Source organism: Brienomyrus brachyistius, chromosome 20 (assembly GCF_023856365.1).
Source record: "Brienomyrus brachyistius isolate T26 chromosome 20, BBRACH_0.4, whole genome shotgun sequence".
NCBI lineage: Eukaryota > Metazoa > Chordata > Actinopteri > Osteoglossiformes > Mormyridae > Brienomyrus > Brienomyrus brachyistius.
In genome coordinates, this window is record NC_064552.1 from 14,362,369 (window position 1) to 14,384,028 (window position 21,660).

The window sequence follows — 21,660 nt, forward strand, 5'->3', positions numbered from 1 at the left end:
GATAATCCCACAGTCAATGAGCTCCTACTTCCTCTGACATCCCTCCGCTCTAGGTGGGCTATAACCTCTCCGAAAGGTATTCCTACCTAGTTCTGCCAGTTCTACGAGTGTCAGAGCACAGAAGCTGCTCCTTAAGCCTAAAGGCTTCCATCAAACCTTTAACGCTCTCATTGTGACAACAGTCATTCTGCAAGCCCCCAACTACAACAGTTACACGTCTACATTGAGGTCAAAGATTCTCTTAGAAATCTGAAAGGTCAGGCAACAAGACACTGAGTAAGAAAAAGGTGAAAGATTTTATGTATTAAAATAGACTAATTCTGAGGCGATACACAGGATCCTCACAGATCCGATTCTCATTTCCACATCCAAAGGGTATGATGATATCAAGGGGAAAAATCTACAACATAACACCCGGAAACCGTCGGAATCTGCGATATCGAGCCGATCTTCTAATCCTCTGATGCCAGTTACATTCGGCACTGAGGTCAGTGAAGTGCTGCCGGGCCTGGGAATTGGACTCCATATACCACCTGGTTGTGTTTCCCGCTGCTCAGCTCTCGAAGCACCGATAACTGGGTAAGCAACATTCGCCCGGCTTTTCCCCAGGCTGCAAACACACCAGATTTTACCAGATAGTTCCGTCTCCAATTTGCATATTTCTTTGCTAATTACCCTTCCTTAAATCCCCACACACAGGTCAGGTGTTGAAACTATGAATTTATGCAACGCTTGTGAAATGGACCCAGCTCCTAACTCTAGCACACAAAACTCTGAACATCGTCCAGGGAGAACATGGAAACTCCAGCACACAGCGAAGGGAGCCAGGACTCAACCCTCAGCCCTGGAGGGAGGAAAAAGAGGGACTGCTACCCGCTGAACCACACAGCATTTAACACTTTTACTAGATTTGTACTAACAGAACATATATTTATAAATATCTCTTTTCCCCCAAAGCTCTGCAGCACCGCAGTGCCCTCAGAACACCAAAAATGGAGGACGACGGTGGAGTCAATAAGACCAAAACAGTTAGTTCTGCACGCAGTTTGTCCTGTTCGGTTCCCCTTATAACCCTTTAGTCTATTTGCACACTTCCTCTCACAAGAGCTTCTGTAGATCATACAGTATGGAGTAAACAGGACAACCAAGAATTAATAAAAGAGCAAACTCAGATGTGTGCTTGGCTGTTGACGTGACAAGAGAATGAGGCACTGGGTTCTTCTGGGCTGTGGTCCCAAGTCCTAAAACGAGTCTTTGCCAGAATGGTAGGGAACATTAAAAAAGACGTTTTTATAAGCAAGCTCTGTAGCCACAGTCAACTATGCATCTGTAATCGCGTCATGATTATTTTTCATTATTTTTGGCTTTGGTGCCTCTGACCGGCCTGAAGCAGAACCGCAGAACAGAACTCTGGCAAGTTGGTCAACCCCACAGCCAAGTTTGCGGTTCTCCACGAGCAACATCGGGTCATTCAGCACAATTTAACTGTCGGCTCTGAGCCAGAACTCCGTTTCTGGCAGTTCTGCCCAAAGACCGACCGGCTCACACATCTTGATTCTCTGCAAGAGACCGCGGTGCATGTCTACAGCAACTGGAAGCTTCTGAGATAGTACCAGACATTACAGTTGGCGGAAAATGATGTAGAAGTACATTCAAATTCTAACCACCCGTCTCATACATGGTTGTAGAAAGCCTGAAGCCAGTTCGAGGCAACATTAGGCACAAGGCGGTGGAGCATCGTAGAGAGGGGGGCAGCCCCCTGCAGGGCACACACACGCAAGGGCATGGTTCTGGTTTCAACACTGGTAGGGACCTAATCAACCGCGAACCCTCGCCGCCCTTACACACGCTACCCCTACAACACTGGCACCAACATGTCCCTGTTGTTCATACTGAACTCGACTCCCTAACACACATGCAAAACAGACACTCATTTCTAGACCTCACAACACGAACTGAACATGCAAAACCCACAATGTAGATGTGTTTTGATGTAAAAAATATGAACCTTTCAAGACCCAAAATAAAGTAAAACCAGGCCAACCCACACTGTTGACGTTCTCAATGAACCACCAGCTAAAACGCAGGTTTCCCCAAGGATTCCCAGTCGACACAATGAAGCTGACAGGGATGCTTAGGGGGTCAAACTGTCCTAAAGGCCTCCGTTGTTTATGAAACATCTGCAACACAGAGACGCTCAGGCTGAGTTTGACGCGACCTCGGCTTGACGTCCGTCGCAGGATCCCTTGAAGACGATATCCTGCTGAGACGGATCACACCACAGGGTTGTTGCATCCCTTAAAGCCCGAAGACCCCAGAGAACATGCCAAATCCACACGTCAATCAGCTAGGCACACACTCCTAACCCCGCTAAATCCCCGAGTCCAAAGCCCAGACCCATTTACAAAGCTAAGGAGACCGGCAGCGAACGCCCTACAGCTCAGAGGGTTATACATTTACATTCAAGCCAGGGTAATGGCCTCTTGTGCTGGACGCTAAGAGAATATCATTTTTAAACTGAGTGGAGAGCGCTATCCGATCTATAGAGATAAATATTGTTTTCCTCCGCAGTAATTCTGCGGTAATTACGTCTGGCCGTGTCGCCCATACCTGCTGCGTGACTGACAAACCCCCCAACAGCCGAATTAACTCGTCAGCTCTCTATAGAGGCTGCATGTTCCTCTCGTAGAAGCCAAAGCCATTAAAAGCAGGCTGGGAGAGCTGGAGATGCTCATCAAATCCCATTTCCCTCGGAGAGAGAGAGAGAGAGAGAGGAAGGGAGACTTCTCCCTGCTGGATGGTGCTCACTTGGACACCGATCTAATCGGCCAGATGCTCTCAGTCTCATCCACTGCTGTTTGCTTGCAGGGCCTCTGAACGGACGGATTTAATTGCCCCGTGAAAAATATAAACCACTCCAGCGTGACCGTAACTGCGAATCCTTAACGATGTAATCAGCGTGGTAAAAAGGGACGGGCTAATTGCACGGTGAAACACGAGCACTGTTCCATGCGTAGCCGTGGTCACCACAGGACGGCACTAAATGTTTGGCCGATGGATCCAGTCGCAGTCGTGGGTGAATTTATGAGGTTAAACCAATCGTGGGCTGCAGGGAGGAGCATAGGCAAACAAAATCTTGAAGATCGATTCAGGAAAATTATCCCTTTCCCGACATATATAATTTTACTGCTTATCAGCGTTATACAAAATCAGGCTAAACAGCCACTGACAGACTTTTAAAGTGAAACCACAACGAAGTGTACATATCTGTATCAGCCGACGTAGAGAGATCAGGTCTTAAATCTATATAAAAAATAAACTAAAACTTATAATGTGCATGACATTTCAGCATTCAGAAATCACAATACCTTTTCACCGATTTCATGGATGAGTGCGCCACCTGCAGGTTGACTAGAGTCCAAATTGCATGCGTTTATAATTGGACCACCCAACCTGCGGATGACTCCACAGGCGCTGGTAACAGGACACCCCCAGGTTTCAGTGGCATCCTCGAATTATCCGCTGCTGAAATCCACGGAGCCTTTGCCAAAATCTATTTAGCACTGATCTGGTCCAGAGAAGCATTTGGGACAGAGAGAGACATCAAAAGGCAGGAGCTCAGACTGGCCAGCATATCGGCTTCCTGGATGACGATCAAAAACCTCTGTGATAGCGTGATGCTTAAGGAACTGATCGCAACGATGAAGCTACCCTGGTGTTCAGGAGTGGAAGGAGGGGATTAGGCGTGGTAGGGGCTTGGACCAAAAAGGGGTGGGGCCATTGTCAGGTTCCCCCCCCCAGTCTAACGCAATGCTGTAAAGTCATGGCCAAACAAAGATTTGGGAAACCCTTTACATGGATCTGACGACAGCTTTGGGGATCAGAATTTAAGGAAGCATAGTGGATTTGGAAAGCTAGCAAGGGTCCTGCACATCTGGTCTTTATCATATCCTATATGCCGACATCACCACCAAAAACCCAGATTTGAACTGGGTACTGAGACACACGTCACGCCTGTTCGAATCCGTAACTAACACTTCAAGGGCTTGGTTTGAAAATGCAGCCCCCGTTACCGACAGGATGATGACGAGAGGATTAAATCAAGCGTCTCTCCACTGTATTCGATTTCACTTTCTAGTGCGTGGTGATGTCATCCAGATCTAATGTTTTTCTACCGGAGAAATCACACAAGCTGCAGGCTGTCTGTCCGCTTGGCCACCTTTCCGCTGTGTCCTAAAATGGGGCCACCTACTGGGAAATCACACAAGCTACAGGCTGTCTGTCCGTTCAGTCACCTTTCTGCTGTGTCCTAAAACAGGAAACTGGAAGGCGCACAAAACACCCCTGTCCTTAACCTGCCAAGGAGGACGGAGCCATACAGGGGACCAGGACCCCTGTCTGACGTAACAGAGACCCCATCACTGCTTGATAAGGGCATCACCCCCCTCCCCCGATGAGAAATAAGGGCTAATGTTTACACTTACAATTAAAGAGAAGGGCTTTAAAGTTAGTGACACACCCACATGTCCAATAGTGCTCAGAAATCCATCTTAGTGTCTTTGCACCAAGGCGTTACGCGGATGAAAAATCTCAGCTTTCGGTTCTTGCTGATCTGGATCCTCCCCAAACTCTCCTTCCAGCGGAACAGCAAGCCTCAACAAGCTGAACCAGACCCCCTGACAGTGGCCAGATCCTCAACACCTGTTTCCCATATGAGTATGAGTGAACACAAAGCGCTCTGTGGACACCGAGCGGCGCGTGAACCTGACACATTTACATTTCATTTATTTAACAGATGCTTTATCCAAAGCAACATACATTTTTTGAGAGGGTTAGGTGATCCCTGGAGTAACTGGGGGGTTAGGAGCCTTGCTCAAGGGCCCCACAATGAGTGTCAGTCTGCTAACCACGGGATCTGAACTGCCGACCTTCTGTGCACAGGCACGGAACCCTAACCTGCTGAGCCGCACCCTCCCTGCCATCTCATCTGGTTTCGGTTGGGTCCAGGCTACCAGGGTGCCTTTCAGACTCATTGATCTGAGCACCAAACGACACAGCGTCCCTGGAATGAAAGTAGGAGGCAAGATTTCACAGGGAAATGGATAATGGCAGCAGAAACTGGACCGGGCTTTTATCGGACTTTATTACAAGCCGTGCCACGTAAAGCCGCTCGACCCTGAAAGGAGAAGGCATAGCTGAAATGCACGCAACTGATGGTTCATAACTAAACTGAGGTCAATCAGGAACAAGAGAGAATGATGAATAGCAGGGGTGTAGACTGCTAACCCCAAGGTGATGATTATTTAGGGAACGATTTGATGTATTTCTACCATGATTAATTGATTATGCGATTATTTCGATAACTCAGCGTTAACCGATATATTGTGCATCTCTAAGGCTAACATTTATTTAGCTAGCGAGTTAACTTGCTCAGGCTCTTGACTGCTGCTATCGTAGCTATAGCAAAAAGAATGATTTTTTAGCACCTCAAAAAACGGACGTTTGCCTTAAGCGCAAAGATCGTCAGGTCGCGTTTTCTTTATCAAAATTTCTTTATCGATGAGCCTTAGCCTGCCATTCTATTTTTTGGAAATTCACCTGCTAGTGTTGCTATAATGCACCTCTACCTGTAGCATGTGAATTACGAGAGCATGCAAACCGGAATCAGGAGTATCTTTAAGGCCGATTTTGACTGTAACCAGTTCTGATGTTAAAGATTGATGCGGCTGAATCGTCATCTTAATAATCAATTCATCATCCCCCACATTTAACCCCCCTGTGAACAGTCAACTAGCTAGTTAACCAGTCAGCTGTAAAAGACTAGCATTTACTCAGCGTGAGAGGAGGGAAATATTAACCGGTCCACCTGGTGCCGTTTGGCCAGTTAAGAATGCAGATTTATATAGCAAACATTTCCCAATATGAGATAAAAGCTATAAAGGAGACGTGCTTCTAAGACGTGCTTAAAATGCCGATGTGTCATTGCGTGGAAAAGGAGGGGATTCATCAGGTGAGTATTCATCACTGAAAATGGAGCCTCGTTATGTGGCATCGGGTTAAACACACCTGCCAGAACTGGGCCCAGTGATCGGGGAGCATATTCAGAGCAGAGAGACAGAACAAGGAGAACAAAGAGCCATCAAAGGGCTCAGCTGGTGGAAGTCACACAGCAAAGGAGGCCATGAAAAGGTTACTAAGGCAACAAGCACGATCCCCTCGAAGCGCAGTCAAGCCGATCGTTAAGGAGAGCAGGAAAGTGTGTCTGTAAGGGGAGGGGGATAAAGAGGAGGGAGACCGGAGGACAGGGAGAGATACTCTGCCTTTCCAAGCGTGGGGAGGGGGGCTCCTTTTGGGGGAAAGGGATACAGAGTGAGGTGGGGGGGACATCATGTAAAAACCCGCATTGCTCCAAAGGCTGGAATGGGAACCCCAACTGCCGGGAGATTGGCCTTCGAGCAGAGTGCAATGGCCAGTCAGAAGAGGCCTGAGGGCACGGCCCAAGTAACAGAGAAATTAGCACTGCTGAAGAACAGCCCACCCAATCAAATGGAGCAAATGTCACATGACCTACACACGCCGAGCCAATGGAGACGCAGCCCAGAAAGTCAAACGGACAGAGCCTCTGAATGTGCCAGCACTACTCAAGCATTTACCCAGTAACCCTGATAGTTTGAATCTCCATTTCTTAATGACATTTCAGAAAAACAAGCAGGTGGATCATACAAAACTCCAAGATGGATGGGCTGAAATTATTCACACAGAAAACCTTTTCAAGGAAATGTACATTAACGATTCCCAGCACGCATGCCTCATACATACTTACACTAACAGTCAAAAGTTTTTTTGCATACCGCAGGTTTTTACCACTTTTCCATTTATTTCATAAACTGCAGATTTTTTATTCTTGTTAAAAACTTTGGAAAGTGAACAACTATAAATGAAAATATAAGTCAAATAAAACACGTTTCCTTTATAGCAGGGAAAGAGTTTGTTACAGTGCATGTCTGACATCCTATTAACTGGCTGTGTGGTGATGGCAATAGTTAAATTCTAGGCTGTTCTTTAACTTTAAATGTACTAGTTAACCGTTTCATCCCATGAAACAGAGCAGTGTTTAATGTTCTTTGCAGAAAGAATGTCTCAAATTTTCCCTGCTGTTATAACTGCAGATGTGATGAATCAAATATATGACATTTTCTTGCTAATAAATGTACTCAAATGGTGAACATACTGTACATTTATTTAGCAAGGAATGCTGGGTATATTTTTAATAAATGTTAAGTGAACATGCATAAGTAAAAAAATCTCAGTGCTTGCAAAAGCTTTTCACTGGTAGTGTATCATTGTGGGGACTCTCCACTTTTGGCTATTTCAGTTATCTGATTGCATTCATGGATTTTTACTCACATCTTTGTGGGGACCCATCCATTCATTTCTATGGGCAAAGCCTCAATCCCAACCCCCACCCAGCCCTAACGTCAACCATAAGTAACCAAACAAAATATAAGACTTCCAGCATTTTTAGGTTTTGACTGCATTCACAGATTTTTTATAAAAATATATATTTTTAAGTTTTTAATCACACTGTGGGGAAATCTGCTCGCCACAACGTAATAGTTAAAAAGATGCACACTTACACACACACACACACACACACACACTCCTGAAATGTCAACCTACAGTACTAGGTTTCATATCCAGAGATGTACGTATTGTATCAGCCAACTATCAGTATCAACCGATGGTTAAAAATGAGACGATATTTACCGCCAAAAATTCCACACCCACATACTAAAAAGTCAGAAAGAGAGTCTGCTGGGTGGAATTATTTTAATGATGTCAGAAATGCATTGTGCAAATATTACTCTGCTAAAATTTCACAAGGAGGATCTACTAATTAACATTTCAACTGGACAAATGTGACCCATCACCACGAAATGAGTCTTATGGGTGCAGTTCTACCAGTGCGACTTAAGACTCATTTCGTGGCAACGGGTCACAAATTTGATTGCTCACCTTAAGGCGAGACAGTGAAAAGCATGAAGGATTTCCAAAAAACAAAATCTGCATCAACAAAGAAGGCTGTAGTACTGGTGAACAACCTTAGTCCGTCAGTAACTCAAGCGTTTGATAAGCAAAAGAAAATTCAGTCAGTGCGAAATCAAAATATATTACTTGGAAAATTACAGAGTTGATCACAACTTGATGATCAGGCGTTCTGTTATAAATGTTAGAAATATATAAGATGTGTACAGTTATAAAATATAATGCTCTGATACTGTATGCCATAGTTGGTACTTTGCTAAATTAATTGGGTGGAGAGCCACTTTAAAATTATTTAAGCATAACCTCTCAAACTGGTATCGGCGTCAGTTTTCAAAAATAATCGGCTATCGGTATCAGCCAAGTGCAGCCCGATTCATGTCCCACTTGCTCAGTGAGGAGTTTACATAGCGACAGGTGTGATGAGCGTGACGGTGGCCAGCGGCGGGCATGGCTGAGAGCCCAGGAATTGTTTGGAAAAGCGGTAACCTCAGCACAGCTTGGGAGGAGCTGGTCCACCTCTGAAAAACACTCAGATCACAGGAGGCCTGATCTTATCAGTGACGTTCCTACGATTAACTAGCTCTGTCCCATCTCTCACCGCAGAACCAAAGTCAGACCCCAGTCGCTTATCTGTTTTTTTATAGTGAATTTCTCTATTTGCCTATGGAAACTCAACCATATTCATATTTCAAAAACAGTTTATATACATATCAGGAACATACCAACATGCCATCCCTGCGGGGGTGCCCCAGCCGCTTTCATGTCTGCCCTTACCTGCAGTTTGTCTTCTGGGACGTTGAGCCAGTGATTAAATGCTTGCGACAGTCTCTTCCTCACTTGTTTCCCTGTTAAAATGATAATAATAAAAAAACACATTTAAAAATCACAGTCACCTTGCGTCTTTAATTCTGTGCTGGCTAACATCAGCCTCCCCTCAGGGAGGGACGTCTCGAACAACAGGGACTCGTTTCTGTCATAGTGAGGTGCTCAGAATCTCAACCACTCTGCCTCCCCCAGGCACTTTATGAGCTAATTAAATTCCACCTCGGCGGGACAAGCCGCACACCCCTCGGTCTCCTGACTTGGGCGAGACGAGAGCATGCTGCGTGCAGCATGTGACAAGGTTAGGGGGAGGCCACGAGCTTCTCACAGGAAAACAAAAAAAAAAATCTGATTAATTTGTAGCAGTTTTATGATTAGAGAGCCGCAGTGACGGAAAAAGGCTCACTAGGGGGCGCTGGAGGACGGCCACAGGTCCCAGGTGACATGGGATTCTGTAGTAACTGTCTAGATTAGAGAGAGCTGTGGCCTAGTGATTGTGGCCTCGCTTCAGGGGGGTGATTCTGTAGGTGTCACCTGTGCGACCCGACCCTCCACCCCCCATCACTGACACTTGGCCACCCGCCGAATCCGCCTAGGCCCTCTCTTGGGGGGGGGAGGTGTCCTTGTGTGGCTTGATGGCCCTTCCTCTGCCACAAAAAAACATGGAAGCATTTATCAATATTGCTGGGAGACTCAGCATGCCAGGTTGGGGGGGGGGGGTGCTTTCATTGGCCAAACATTGCTTGGGCTGCTTCGAATGTAAAAGCAGACTATAAAACTGAAAACTAACACACACAATATGATTTACATTTATATATGGAGTACTGTGCAAAAGCGTTAGGCAGTGGAAGATCATGTTTGAAGCAATTTTCCGTTCAGTCAGTGTGTATTTGCTCAAAAAAAGCACAATTTAACATGCAAATTTACAGCAACACTAAACAAACCCCCAGCCAGTTCAAGTAATTTCTTAAAATTTCTCTACCAGCTATATTACTTAAATAAACATCTTATTAAGTTGGCAGACACAATATCATAGTTTTACACTAACAAGAAGATTATTTAATCATCATTTTCTTTGACTGCCTAAGACTTTTGCGCAGTATTGTATATATGTATATTTTTTTGTAACTGGTTTTTCTGGAGACCTAAACTCCTCAGAACAGAGTTACGGATCATGTCGGCCCCGGTTCATTTAACACCAAGCACGATGTGCTCGTATTTTAAGACGGTCCCTGGTCAACTAACTCTGAGTAAAGCCGAGGAGCTTCCAGAGCGTGACGCACTAAATCTCATCCCCCGGGGATCCCCGGAGACGCGGGCCCGACGTCACATCGCAGCCATTCCAGCTCAGCGCGCGATGGATCACGCGCGACGGGACGCGGCGACGTGGATCGGCAGCTTCGTTACATTTCTGTCATTTACATAATGACACATACTGCGGGTCTCAGGGGGTTATGTATGGAAGCCGTGCCCCCCCGCCCTGTACCCCGGTCACAGCGCACATCGTGCCACGACGGCTCGCTGTCACAGCACAAGGGTAAATGACAAGTTAAATCGCAGATACGAATGAGAGACGGAGCAGAAAGGGTAATGCGATAAAGCGCTCGACGAAACTCAATTTCCAGCGACTAGACAATTAACAAATTAAAGCACCGGCTTTATCATAAATAGCACACTGCAATATCGCACAACTGGCCTGTAAATGTTTTATAACTCAATTAGACGAACATACAGCAATTCAGATGCGTAACGCGACAATAACAGACGTCGTAAGAATAATTCGGTCACCCCCCGTATCCATTTTAAGCAACTAAAATTTTGATGACTTCCTCTAAATATAATGGGATATTTTCACGCATACTATCCTAAGCTGCAATTAGTTTCCTCAAAGAAACTCCCAATGAAATCCGGAACAGATTACTACTATTTTCATTTATATCATAATATCGCTTCTATTTATGTAATATATGATCATGGTAAATTATTAGGAAAGTTCATAATTTAAAAAATTCACCCATTTGTCAACTTAACATTTTTAGCTGAAACAGCTCAAACTAAGTCAAGAGGTGTTTAACGCAACAATGACTTTTTCCAAGTTAACAGACTGCTGCAGTCCATAGACGAGAATCATTCAAAAGCTTTGTAATCGGTTTGTTATAAATCAAAGTAAGGAATTAAATGAGAATGACATCGCAGGAATTCACATAAATATAGCCCAGTGCAGCTCTTTGGCTGGGGAGAACATGCATCTTTCGTGCTAAATTATTCTCACATTACAGCTTTCGCGCCATCAAACCCGTCTTGCTATCAAGTACATCACCAATCAGTCCACAGCAGAAGCACCCGTCTTCCAAATTCCACAGCCTGTTTGTGCGAAAATAGAAAATGTGCCCTCATCGGATTGCTAAAAATAATCTGACATCTGAGGCTCGCAGTGCAAAGAATCTAGAACATGCAATTAAAAAGAGAATTTAGTCATTGGCCTTAAATACAAAACTAACTGTACACACTGCTAAAATCAAGTATGGTATCATAAAAGAAACAAAGAAACAACACAACCAATAACTAAGTATTACTTCTTGAAGGATGTCCTTTAAAATGTGTGCGCTGATGCATATCTATACAGTAAGGCGTGCGCGAGTGAATAAGGAGATGGTTTGGGACAAAACTCCAGGGTAACATACACGTAGCTCATGCTAGAGGACTTTACTAGAAGAAATCAAAGTTACTGCAATGGATATTTAGTAAGGAAGCAGTGATTATCGTAACAGTTCAAACTAACGCACACACTGGAGACCCAAACTTCACAAGGAGTCCACTGTGGCCTTGAGTGAGATACAAAATGAAAAGTGCATAGAAGAACACTGTGAGTGGAGGCTACTGGCCTGTGATCATGACCAGGCCGCTGGAAAATGGGCCGTGATTGGTGAACGGCAGCTGATAAGAGATCAGTAAAAGGGTAGCAAGCCGTGGGGGTATATTTTGCCACAAACAAGATGTTATGGACTATGAATCATTTTGGACGCAAAACGTATTTTATTCTGACCTTTTAATGTTCTGGTTGTCATGGGAACATTTCTGACAGTTTTATGCTGAACTTTTATTAGTCTCCATATGTTAGGGCTTCCCTGACAGGATTCCCTTAGTCCTTAGTCTTAGAAACTAGGTATTAAAGCACCCTGAAGGACTGCATACATGCAGTATATTATATTACTTGTGCATGTTGCATTTTAAAGATGGTTCAGGACTTAAGGTGAAACCCCTCAAATGAATAATGAAAGACTTATTTTAGTGACTTGGATTGAAAGTGTCCGCAGCTCGCTAAACGGTGCTCAGATTGGATCTGGGTGCTATGATCAGATCGATAACGAAAAATAAACAACCTGCCTCGCTGCTGGAAGATCCATCCATCCATCTGTTTTTGGAATACGGCTCTTTATTTGTTCATTTTCACAATGCTGCCAACATCTCTATTTGAGTGCATTTTAATGCAAAATAATGCTAATGAATTACAGAGCTACCCCCAAATGTGCCTCGTTGATGCCTTTATCCAATCGATTTGCATAGAAACAAGGCTGATGACTTATTAGAAATCTAACAAGATACTAAATAAACGTGACAGAACGCAAATAAAAATGTGTCATACGATTTATTCCGCCTTGTTCAATTATTACACGTGGGCACCATTGATAACTGATATTTATTAGATTCTCATATTAATGTATGATTAATTTTACAGGAAAATCTCTAAGACTCTGAAATCAAGCATTAAAAATAAAATACAGAGTAGTGGAGGGCTTAATGCTTGTGTAGGTGGGAGAAGTTTGCTATTCAGCCCAGTGTGTGGGTGTGTTTTTTTTTTTTTAAATCTGGACCACATGGACGCAAGACTAAAATGTTTAGCCATCTTAGCAAGGATTACCGTCACCTGTTTAAGAACATCAGATATTACTTTGTGCCCTCTGCAGGGTAGATGTCCACATCTACCAGAAACTAAGTGCTGATCCATTTCTATTCCGAACAAAACCTTAGTGAAAGTATAAAAATATTGCGACATTGACTCCAAAAAAATTGGACCCTGGAACCGTTTTAACTAAACATTTTACGTAATACAAACAATCTATGCGGAATACGCGAAATATAAATGTACCACTAATGACACACAATTCCTGCACTGTAATAAATACCAAACTACATTAAATCTCTGTATCATTACACAAAAGTCACTCCTCAAGATCCACTTATTTTCTGCTGGGGTTTAGCAAGTCATGATTCAGTAGAGGGGGTAAGACCACTACAGACTGTAAACAGACTGGAATAAAACCCCACTGCTTCCCTCATTAAGAAAAAACATCACGTGTAATAAAGGACGAACATGAGTTTCAAGGAGAGGAACAAAGTCAATCCATAAGTAAAAAAATGCCAGGCAGTGGAGTTTTATACAAAACACATGAATCGTAAAACTTGCTTGTGATGTGTGTTGAACAATTTCAAGACCGTAGATTTAATGCAGAGGGGAAATTAAATTTCCCGGCTTAGGCGCAGGGATATAGGTCATTAATTGTGACATTTCCCACTTATAATTACCTGCACTGTAGAGGGTTTCCCTTAATTCCTGAATCACAGGAACCGGCAGACACCAATAGCCTCGTGTACGGAGACCTTTGGCGGGGTCCCGGGCTGCCTCAGGAAACATGCGCGAAGCATGCGAGTGCTAGCCTGTCGCTGCATCCGCACCTCCTACATCATCAACGCATCACAACTCCGCAACATATCTCAGTATTTTTGGTTCTATGTGAACGGAATTAATTGGCTGGAAAAATTGGGTCATGCAAGACCCCGTTTTGATTCACGCACATTATTCAAATAGGACTCCCATGCCAGCCTAACTGATCTAATACCCCCTTCAAGGGAACATGGACTACTGTCGTCAGCAGGATGCAGTGTACATACAAACGCAACTGCCCGTCCTCAAAAATCCATGCAAGGTCCAGATCCATCCATTTTCCAAACTGCTTATCCTACTGGGTCGCGGGGGGTCCGGAGCCTATCCCGGAAGCAATGGGCACTAGGCAGGGAACAACCCAGGATGGGGGGGCCAGCCCATCGCAGGGCACACTCCCACACCATCCACTCACACATGCACACCTACGGAAAATATAGCAACTCCAATTAGCCTCAGCATGTTTTTGGACTGTGGGGGGAAACCGGAGAACCCGGAGGAAACCCCACGACGACATGGGGAGAACATGCAAACTCCACACACATGTATGTAAGGTCTAGATATTGTGTGAAAATGAAAAACAAGATGAGTGTCAGCTCCCAAATAAATATTGTAGATTTCATTTTCCACACATATACTGAAGCAAGCTTGCATTTCCTGCTGCCTTTGCTCTCACTCTATTAACTATTGATCGAAGTAGCTGCAAATCCAGTAATTTGAAGCTCTGTCTTAGTGACGAGTCCTACTTATGAAAGAAGATGAGTACTCCTCGCCTAGATAAGTCAGTCAGTATCCACTCTAAACGCCGTCAGGGACCAAAGTAAGATCAGATTAAGTAATAAATAGGAATCAGTCTTCATGCTCTCAGCTATGGCAGCTTTGAGAGGGAAACACAGAAAAACACAGAAAAATCTCTACTAGGTCTGTCAAACTGAATGCTTACAGACGTTTTACACGGTCTTAAAAAAGGCCAACAGGCTTTGTTTCATAGCTAGAGGAAAAGTAGGGCTTGGTGATGTGCTATCAACACAAGCACGTCAAAAGCACAGGAGCAGGAACATACACCTTAGAGTCGAGAAGCATCTCATCTTAAACCTGTAAAATGCCTACCCACACTGAAACAACTGGCTTGTACAAATCAATAGCCAAAGACCTTAGTAAACGGACAACAAAGAAAGGCATGCCTCCACATTCTGAGTTTTCACCTGAAACAGGAGGGTGAAAGATCATTAAGACTGATGCGACTGAAAGAATGGATGACAAGCAGTTGACATTTTGGTCTTCCGAGACTGTAGGCTGCACCAGAGTGTCATGATACATTCAGATGGCGTCTGATCAGTAAACCAAACACTTGCAGAAAATAGCAACATGACACCTGGAATCAAATGCACAATCCCTACGGTTTGGATGGTACCACCCCCCCTCTCCCGACCCCCTGCCCAGCGGAGGGATTCTTGTACCTCAGTGTTCCGGAAGGACTTACCTGGCAGCTGAAGGAGATACCTGTATGGTTCCAGCAGCATTCTATCACACGCTGCTTCTTTCTTGTCGTCCATCACTGGCCCTTTTCCCCGGAAATCAACAAACCTGTCAGCAAGAACACAAGACGTCACATCAGTCAGCCTGACCGAGACACCCGGAAACCCTGTGAATGTTTGTTTTTTTAAAATCTGCTTCCCTAAGAAGCAATGTCATTGATTTCTGGGACGCAACTTCCAAGACGGCAGTCCTGCTGAATGGCGAGGAATGGTTTGTATGGTTGCTAAGAGACCTTCACGGTGCAATTAAGCTCTTCCCTCATAAGTCTCAAAGAGAGCCACAAAAATAATTCCATGAGACGGCTCTGAAAAATTTAGCGATGATCAAATAAGCGCTCGCACATGCTGCCCTACATACTCAAAGGAAATCGGATTTAACGAGACAACAAGAATAAAGCTTTCCCCCGAACGATCACAGCGTCCCCTTGGAAATTAAACCCCATGGCGCAAATGGACATAATTTCCCGACTTTATATGACATTGTCTGTTACATATTTCACCGGGAAAGTCGAACACTCAGGAAAGGCTTCGTGGATTTCACCCTGAAGGACACCTTACATGACAGCCACAGCTGAAGCACAGATGTGCCCCGTTAATTCAGTATGTTTACCTATCCTGCCTCGGAGGGCATCAGGGCGGCGGGGACAGACTCTCAGCCATTGATCAACACTTCTCCTCCAAGCAGGGATGATATATCAAACCCCACAATAACACAGTTCAACCACTGAGCTTGGGACCCAAAAGCACCGGATCCTAAACTGTAGGGAGAGGCTGTTTAAACTGAGAGTCCCCATTCGTCATCCTGGCAAATGGCCTTTAAAGATTAGTGATACAGGAACCTAAAGACAGGGAGGAGGGTAGGAATAAATGATGTTGACTAATGAGACCACTTTGGCCTGTTCAGAACGTACTTTTAAAAGGAATGACTGATACTGCAGAACCGTAAAATACAGACGGCTTCAATTATTCATTTAAATTGAGCACAGGAACAGGGCTACTCATCAACCACACGTGGGTCTGGTCTGGAACCTTCCATGGACCTGCGACTATGACCATACCATGGACCTACTTGCTAATCTAGTCAATCAAGTTTAACAGCAGGGCCTGGCTCCCTGTTCAGGCTGGAACGCAGTCTTCCTGGTCCTCAAGGCAAACACAGTTTCAACGATTCTAAATGCATTCCAGAGCACATTAGTTGAAGAACGACATCCAACAGGGCAATATGCTTTGCAGTTTTTCTCACCGGTAAACAGGGAATATTGCTGACTCGACAGGAACTTGTTTTATTACCCTTCAGAAGGGAGACCAAAAAAAAGACTGGCTGACTTACTCATATGCATTTAAAGATGGACTCCAGTAGTCCAATTTCTGTGGAAACCTTAGTGCAACAGAGTTCAGTGTTGGACAAGGAGTTGGAGCAAAAGTTGAATGAAATCACTGTTTACCTGGAAGAAAGGCTTGACTTATTACGTAATTAGTCCGAAACTGTTACTCTCCAGAGACCTTAGCATCAGATCTTGGAAGATAATGAAATTATCAACAGGGAAATCCTTCAGAAAACTGAGATTTATGACCGACTCATGAAGATCATGAAGCTAGCAATCCAGACCAAATCTGTACAAAAGATGATGCATAATAGGAAAAACACCAGCAATACCTAGGATAGCTGATCAATTACAGGAACCTAACGAACATCTTCACTGCAGGACTACTGCTGTAGCCCACGTATCAGTGTGATACTACAGACACTGCATTTTACTCAATTTCAGACTGGACAGAACACCCAGACGGGTATTTCACAGAAATTACATTACATTTTTCTGAACTCATTGAGAGTCCCCCGGTATGTACATTACTGCCAATTAATCTCTGTGAACCTTTTGAAAACAGCATTCAATGTATTGTGATATTTAGATTTGAATACAATTTACCCTATAAAACCATTTCAACAGATTTTTAATATAATCAGCATAAGAAGGGCATCCTATTAGCAGTCAATAAAATTGAGGCTCACCCATGACCCACAATGCCAGAGAATGAGTTATAAACTCGTTATAAAAGCAGTTATAAACTCCATTTATTTGTCTGGAGAATGGTATTCAATGACGTGAAGCCTGTCAAAGCGACCTCTATGGTGCCCAGGTCAGGTGTCAAACTGCGGAATCAGACAGTAGTAACTATAACACTCAAAGCTACCAGAAAAGAAAGCAAGACTTGTGCGGTCTTTGTTGAAAGAAAAATAAAACTGTAGATTATGTTTTAATTACCATATCTGTGGTAAAAATCGCATTTCAATTAAAATGTCATTAGAATTCACAATGGTGTCGACCACTAGTTATAACTAATTTTACATACGATATGCCTCTATGTAAACATTAGAAGACAGGACATGTTACTCATACGTTTGTAAACACACACCTGCCTGTTTACAATAAATAAATAATGGGCTGGGGGGGGGCTAAAATTATTAGGGGAGGGAGTTAAGACCTCTGGCCAAAAACCCCCACCATCCTCTTCTGTGCACCTAACAGAATTTACACCCCCCAATATGTGACAAGGAGTAATCATGCTTAAAAATGTTTATCCTTCATTTTCCCAGAAAAAAAAGGCAACCTTTAAAATTATTCACTGCATGAACAGCTAATAATTAATTTAAATGGGACAGACTAATCAAAGAAGTGATTATGCAAGTAAATACTACATATAAAATACATATTACCTACCGTATTAGGATTTAAAAGAAATGTTTGAATAACCAGCCAGAAACAGCCCAAAATAATGAGTGAATAATACATGAATTTCAAAAGCTATTAGGATTCAGAAGACAAATTGCTAGCAACTTTTTGGTGGTTATACTGCATTTATCTGTAGGACATTCATTTACACTGAAACCTTATATATGTATATTTCTCATTTTTATAAATCAATGTGAAGGTAACCTGTGGGCAAAAATCCAAAATACATACAAAAAGTGTGAATCTTTAAGTTAACGAGGAACTGAGGTGGACTACCAAGATTCACCTAAGAAGATCCAACGCCCCCCCCCCCCCCTTTTTTTTTAACTGTCATGTGATCAATCATGAGACAATTTGTATGGTGGTAAAGGATGGGGCATTTCTACTGGCCCGCAGCTTGCTGGACGAAGGTACGACGGGTGACAAGTTTCAAGGTCGGAGACCCTTTACATTTGTTTCTACTCAATTCTCCAGGCTGCAGCTCCAATCCGTGGCCCATCATACTGTGTTATATCTATGGCCTGGCTTAGCGACACGGCCATTCAAAGGAGGCTCCTGCATTCCACTAATTGCCATTATCCTCAGCCCTCTGAGCATTACCCAACAACCAGCTTAGGGTGACTGATCAGATGGGGGAATCACCCAAAAGCAAAAGCACGGTAACTAAATCAGAAGATTAATACTCATCCATTAACTGCAGAGCGGGATATCACTAGGATGAGAATTTATGCCTCGTAATCTCACTCTCTCCTTCACACACATAAGCATAAAGATAAAACTCATCAATTCACATGACCAGTACGTCTGTAGATTGTGGGCGGAAACTATTTTCCATTGGCTCAGCGAGAAAACAAAATTCCCCAGAGTTGATTCTCAATCTGCGGCACCAGTGCCGTGAGAGAGCGCCACCTCGTGAGATAGTAGTGCCAACCCTACTGATTAACGTCTAATTAGTTATTAAACAATTAATAATCCTTCTACATGTCACAGTATTACAGCTTCTGCTGAAACTCTTCTGTGACCAACAAAAAAGTAATGAGAGAAATGCCAGAGAGAAAAACTCCTAATTACTAAATAATCTTTAATCTAAAAATAAACTAGACCTAGGCACAGAGCAACAGTCCATAGTTTAGGAGACAAATGCACAGTGCAGGTGTTTAATCAGGGTTAATGGCCACGTTTGGAAGAGGGTCGGGTACCAAACCGGGACTGAGGCACAGATGCGAATTAACAGCACCAGCACAGGAGGGAAACAGGTTAATTTAATCTCAACTGCTTGACAAAATGACTCATTAATGCCCTCAGGAGAGATTTAACTGTATTGGCTCATCTTTGTATTGGAATGAAAACTTCCCACAAAATAAGTACTTATGAGTTCATTTTGCGAGTATTTTGGCACACATAACAGCATTGACATGTTAACTGGCAAGTATAAAACTGAGGACTGCTAAACACTGAACGTCCTTTATTGTTGTGAGTGAGAGAGGTCTTTATGTTATTAACGGGTATGGTTTTCACCCTATCCTATTTTCGCCATATCCTCATAATATCAGAGGGGAGAGAAATCTTAATTAAATATCCAAGTGGGGGTACATATGGCAAGCAGTACCATTTACACATTAACACAATTGAAGGAGATGGAATTCACATAACGTTCAAATACGGCTTACTACAATCAGCCAAAGTTAAGTAAAATGGCACACTGGGAGGTTTTTACGTAAAACATAAGCAGTCATCCACGCATCTGCCCGAAAGGGGAGTGGATTAGCGGGGAATTCTGCTATGTTCCGCCGAGCGACTAATGACATGGATGTAGGTCACCGGCGATCATCCCAAAATATTACAGTTGTAGGGAAAAACCGTCACGGGAAGCAAGACGTATCTGTACTGTGGACATGAAAATAAGGTGAGCAAAAGTTATTCCCAAACTTCTCATTTTCATTTAAAAATCAACACAGGGATCAAAGAAGGGCGACAATTAATGAAGTTACTACAGAATCCGCCTTCTGCAAAAAACTGCCATCTATTGGAAAACAAAGCTTAATATATTTTCAGGAGCATATTTATATGTTTCACACGGGCGGCGCTGTCATTCAGAATGATTTGCCGCGGTCATTGGGAGCAAATGAAACACGCCGGCCGCAACGAGATATCTCTAATAAAACAACGCTGACAGAAGAGATTAAATCACAAGCGAGCAGTAACAGATAGCAGCGATTGTGAAACGATAGGACGCCATACCTCCGGAATCATCATGAAATAAAAGGAAAAATTAACAATGCTGCGTCCACTACAATATCGTTTATATTAGGGATTATATTACTGCATCAGATAAGGAGGCCGGACACTGGGCATAGCGGCGATCATAGAAAAAGATGGGGAAAATCGGTCTTCTGCTTTTAACATGTAACTCACTTAAGGATAAAAGGACTTTCGGATGAAAATGTAATAGCAAACGAAGGGAAAAGCTCCAGCAAAGGAGAGAATCTTACTTATCACAAATATATTAAGAAACGGCTATTTGTTTGACCCTAAAGAGGGGTTACACGTAAAAGATTGCAAGCTTTTCATTTCATACACCAAGCATAGGCGCTGCTATGCCGTTGCTGCATATATTATAAAAATACGACAGATACAACCTAAGGCAAGACCTAAACAATTTTTCTGCTGAATGATACGAAAGATCACAAAACATACTCAAGTTCACAACATGCTTGTTTTTTTTCCTTTAAAGTAAGGACACTTGCTGTATCCTTTAGAATCACGACTATTTATACTTTCAAATACAAAACTGAATTTTCTTTAAAAAAAAAAAAAAAACCGCACCACGTGTTTATGCGGTACCACGGAAACCGTCAGTAATATGTGACAGCTATACAGGCAGACCGGCTAATAGCTATAGCGGCAGGAAACGGGGGATTCAACAAAAACATTTACAAATTCTATTTATAACTAATGGTTAAAATGCGTTAGTCAGGAAAAGTTTATTAAGCATAATCGATATAACATGCGATTTGTAGCTAAAACGTAGAATATTCTAGACATAATCAATACGTTGGTTAACAGAATCCATGCTATTTAGCTAGCAAGCTTTAGACACGTCTACCTAGACCAGTACCGAAAAAGATACGCAATCATCACTTTAAATATCATCTTTACTTATCAGTTTACACAGACTGTAGGTAGAGACGGACATCATACATAGATTATTGTCCTGAGGAACGCTAGCCAGTAACCAGATGGCGCAAAAGAACAGCAATGTGTTATTTGCCATTAGAAGGCTGCCTTTTGTCTGGCGTGGAAGACAGAGAATTACAACAATTTACGCGATCCGACAATAATACTGTATTTAATGGAAATTGTCGACTGGACGGCGCACAGCTCCACCCACCTGGTTGATCAGCAATTTGCAATCCGGGGGATTTTCTTCACTACTTCCGCTTTCAATATCTTATTCGCTTATTTACTAAACAGGTATGTCTACTTAAATACCATTTCATCTAAAAGAAACGGATTCACTGATTCGAGTCACACAATGTTTATGCTAATTCTTCTCCATACAGAAATACAAGCAGAACAAATCACCCAAACAACATTCACAGAAAAATTGCTACCCCACAATTTACGCCATCGCTTTTTCACGGAAGAAACGCATCGAAGGAGGAGCACTTCTTGGTGCAGCCTGCAAAGGACTTCGGGAGTTGTAGTTTCAAACGGCCTCTTGTCTTCTCGACATATCAAAACCTTTAACGGCACAAGCTTGCTGCTGCCGAAATACATCTCCCATGGAACCCCT

The 21,660-nt window shown here is 43.2% G+C and overlaps 1 protein-coding gene across 2 annotated transcripts in view; it reads right to left on the reverse strand.

Annotated features, from left to right (window-relative positions):
* The window catches only part of ggps1 (geranylgeranyl diphosphate synthase 1), a 28,450-nt gene extending 6,941 nt beyond the window's left edge, over positions 1-21,509 (reverse strand). Inside the window, exons 1-3 of one of the 2 annotated variants that reach the window (XM_048987028.1) lie at positions 21,256-21,509; positions 15,075-15,178; positions 8,821-8,891 (exon numbers count right to left, since the gene is read on the reverse strand). In XM_048987028.1, coding sequence (XP_048842985.1) covers positions 8,821-8,891; positions 15,075-15,147 — 144 coding nt within the window. In that variant the 5' untranslated portion in view covers positions 15,148-15,178; positions 21,256-21,509. The other variant, XM_048987027.1, reaches the window with a different exon arrangement.
* Between the last annotated feature and the right edge of the window lie 151 nt (positions 21,510-21,660).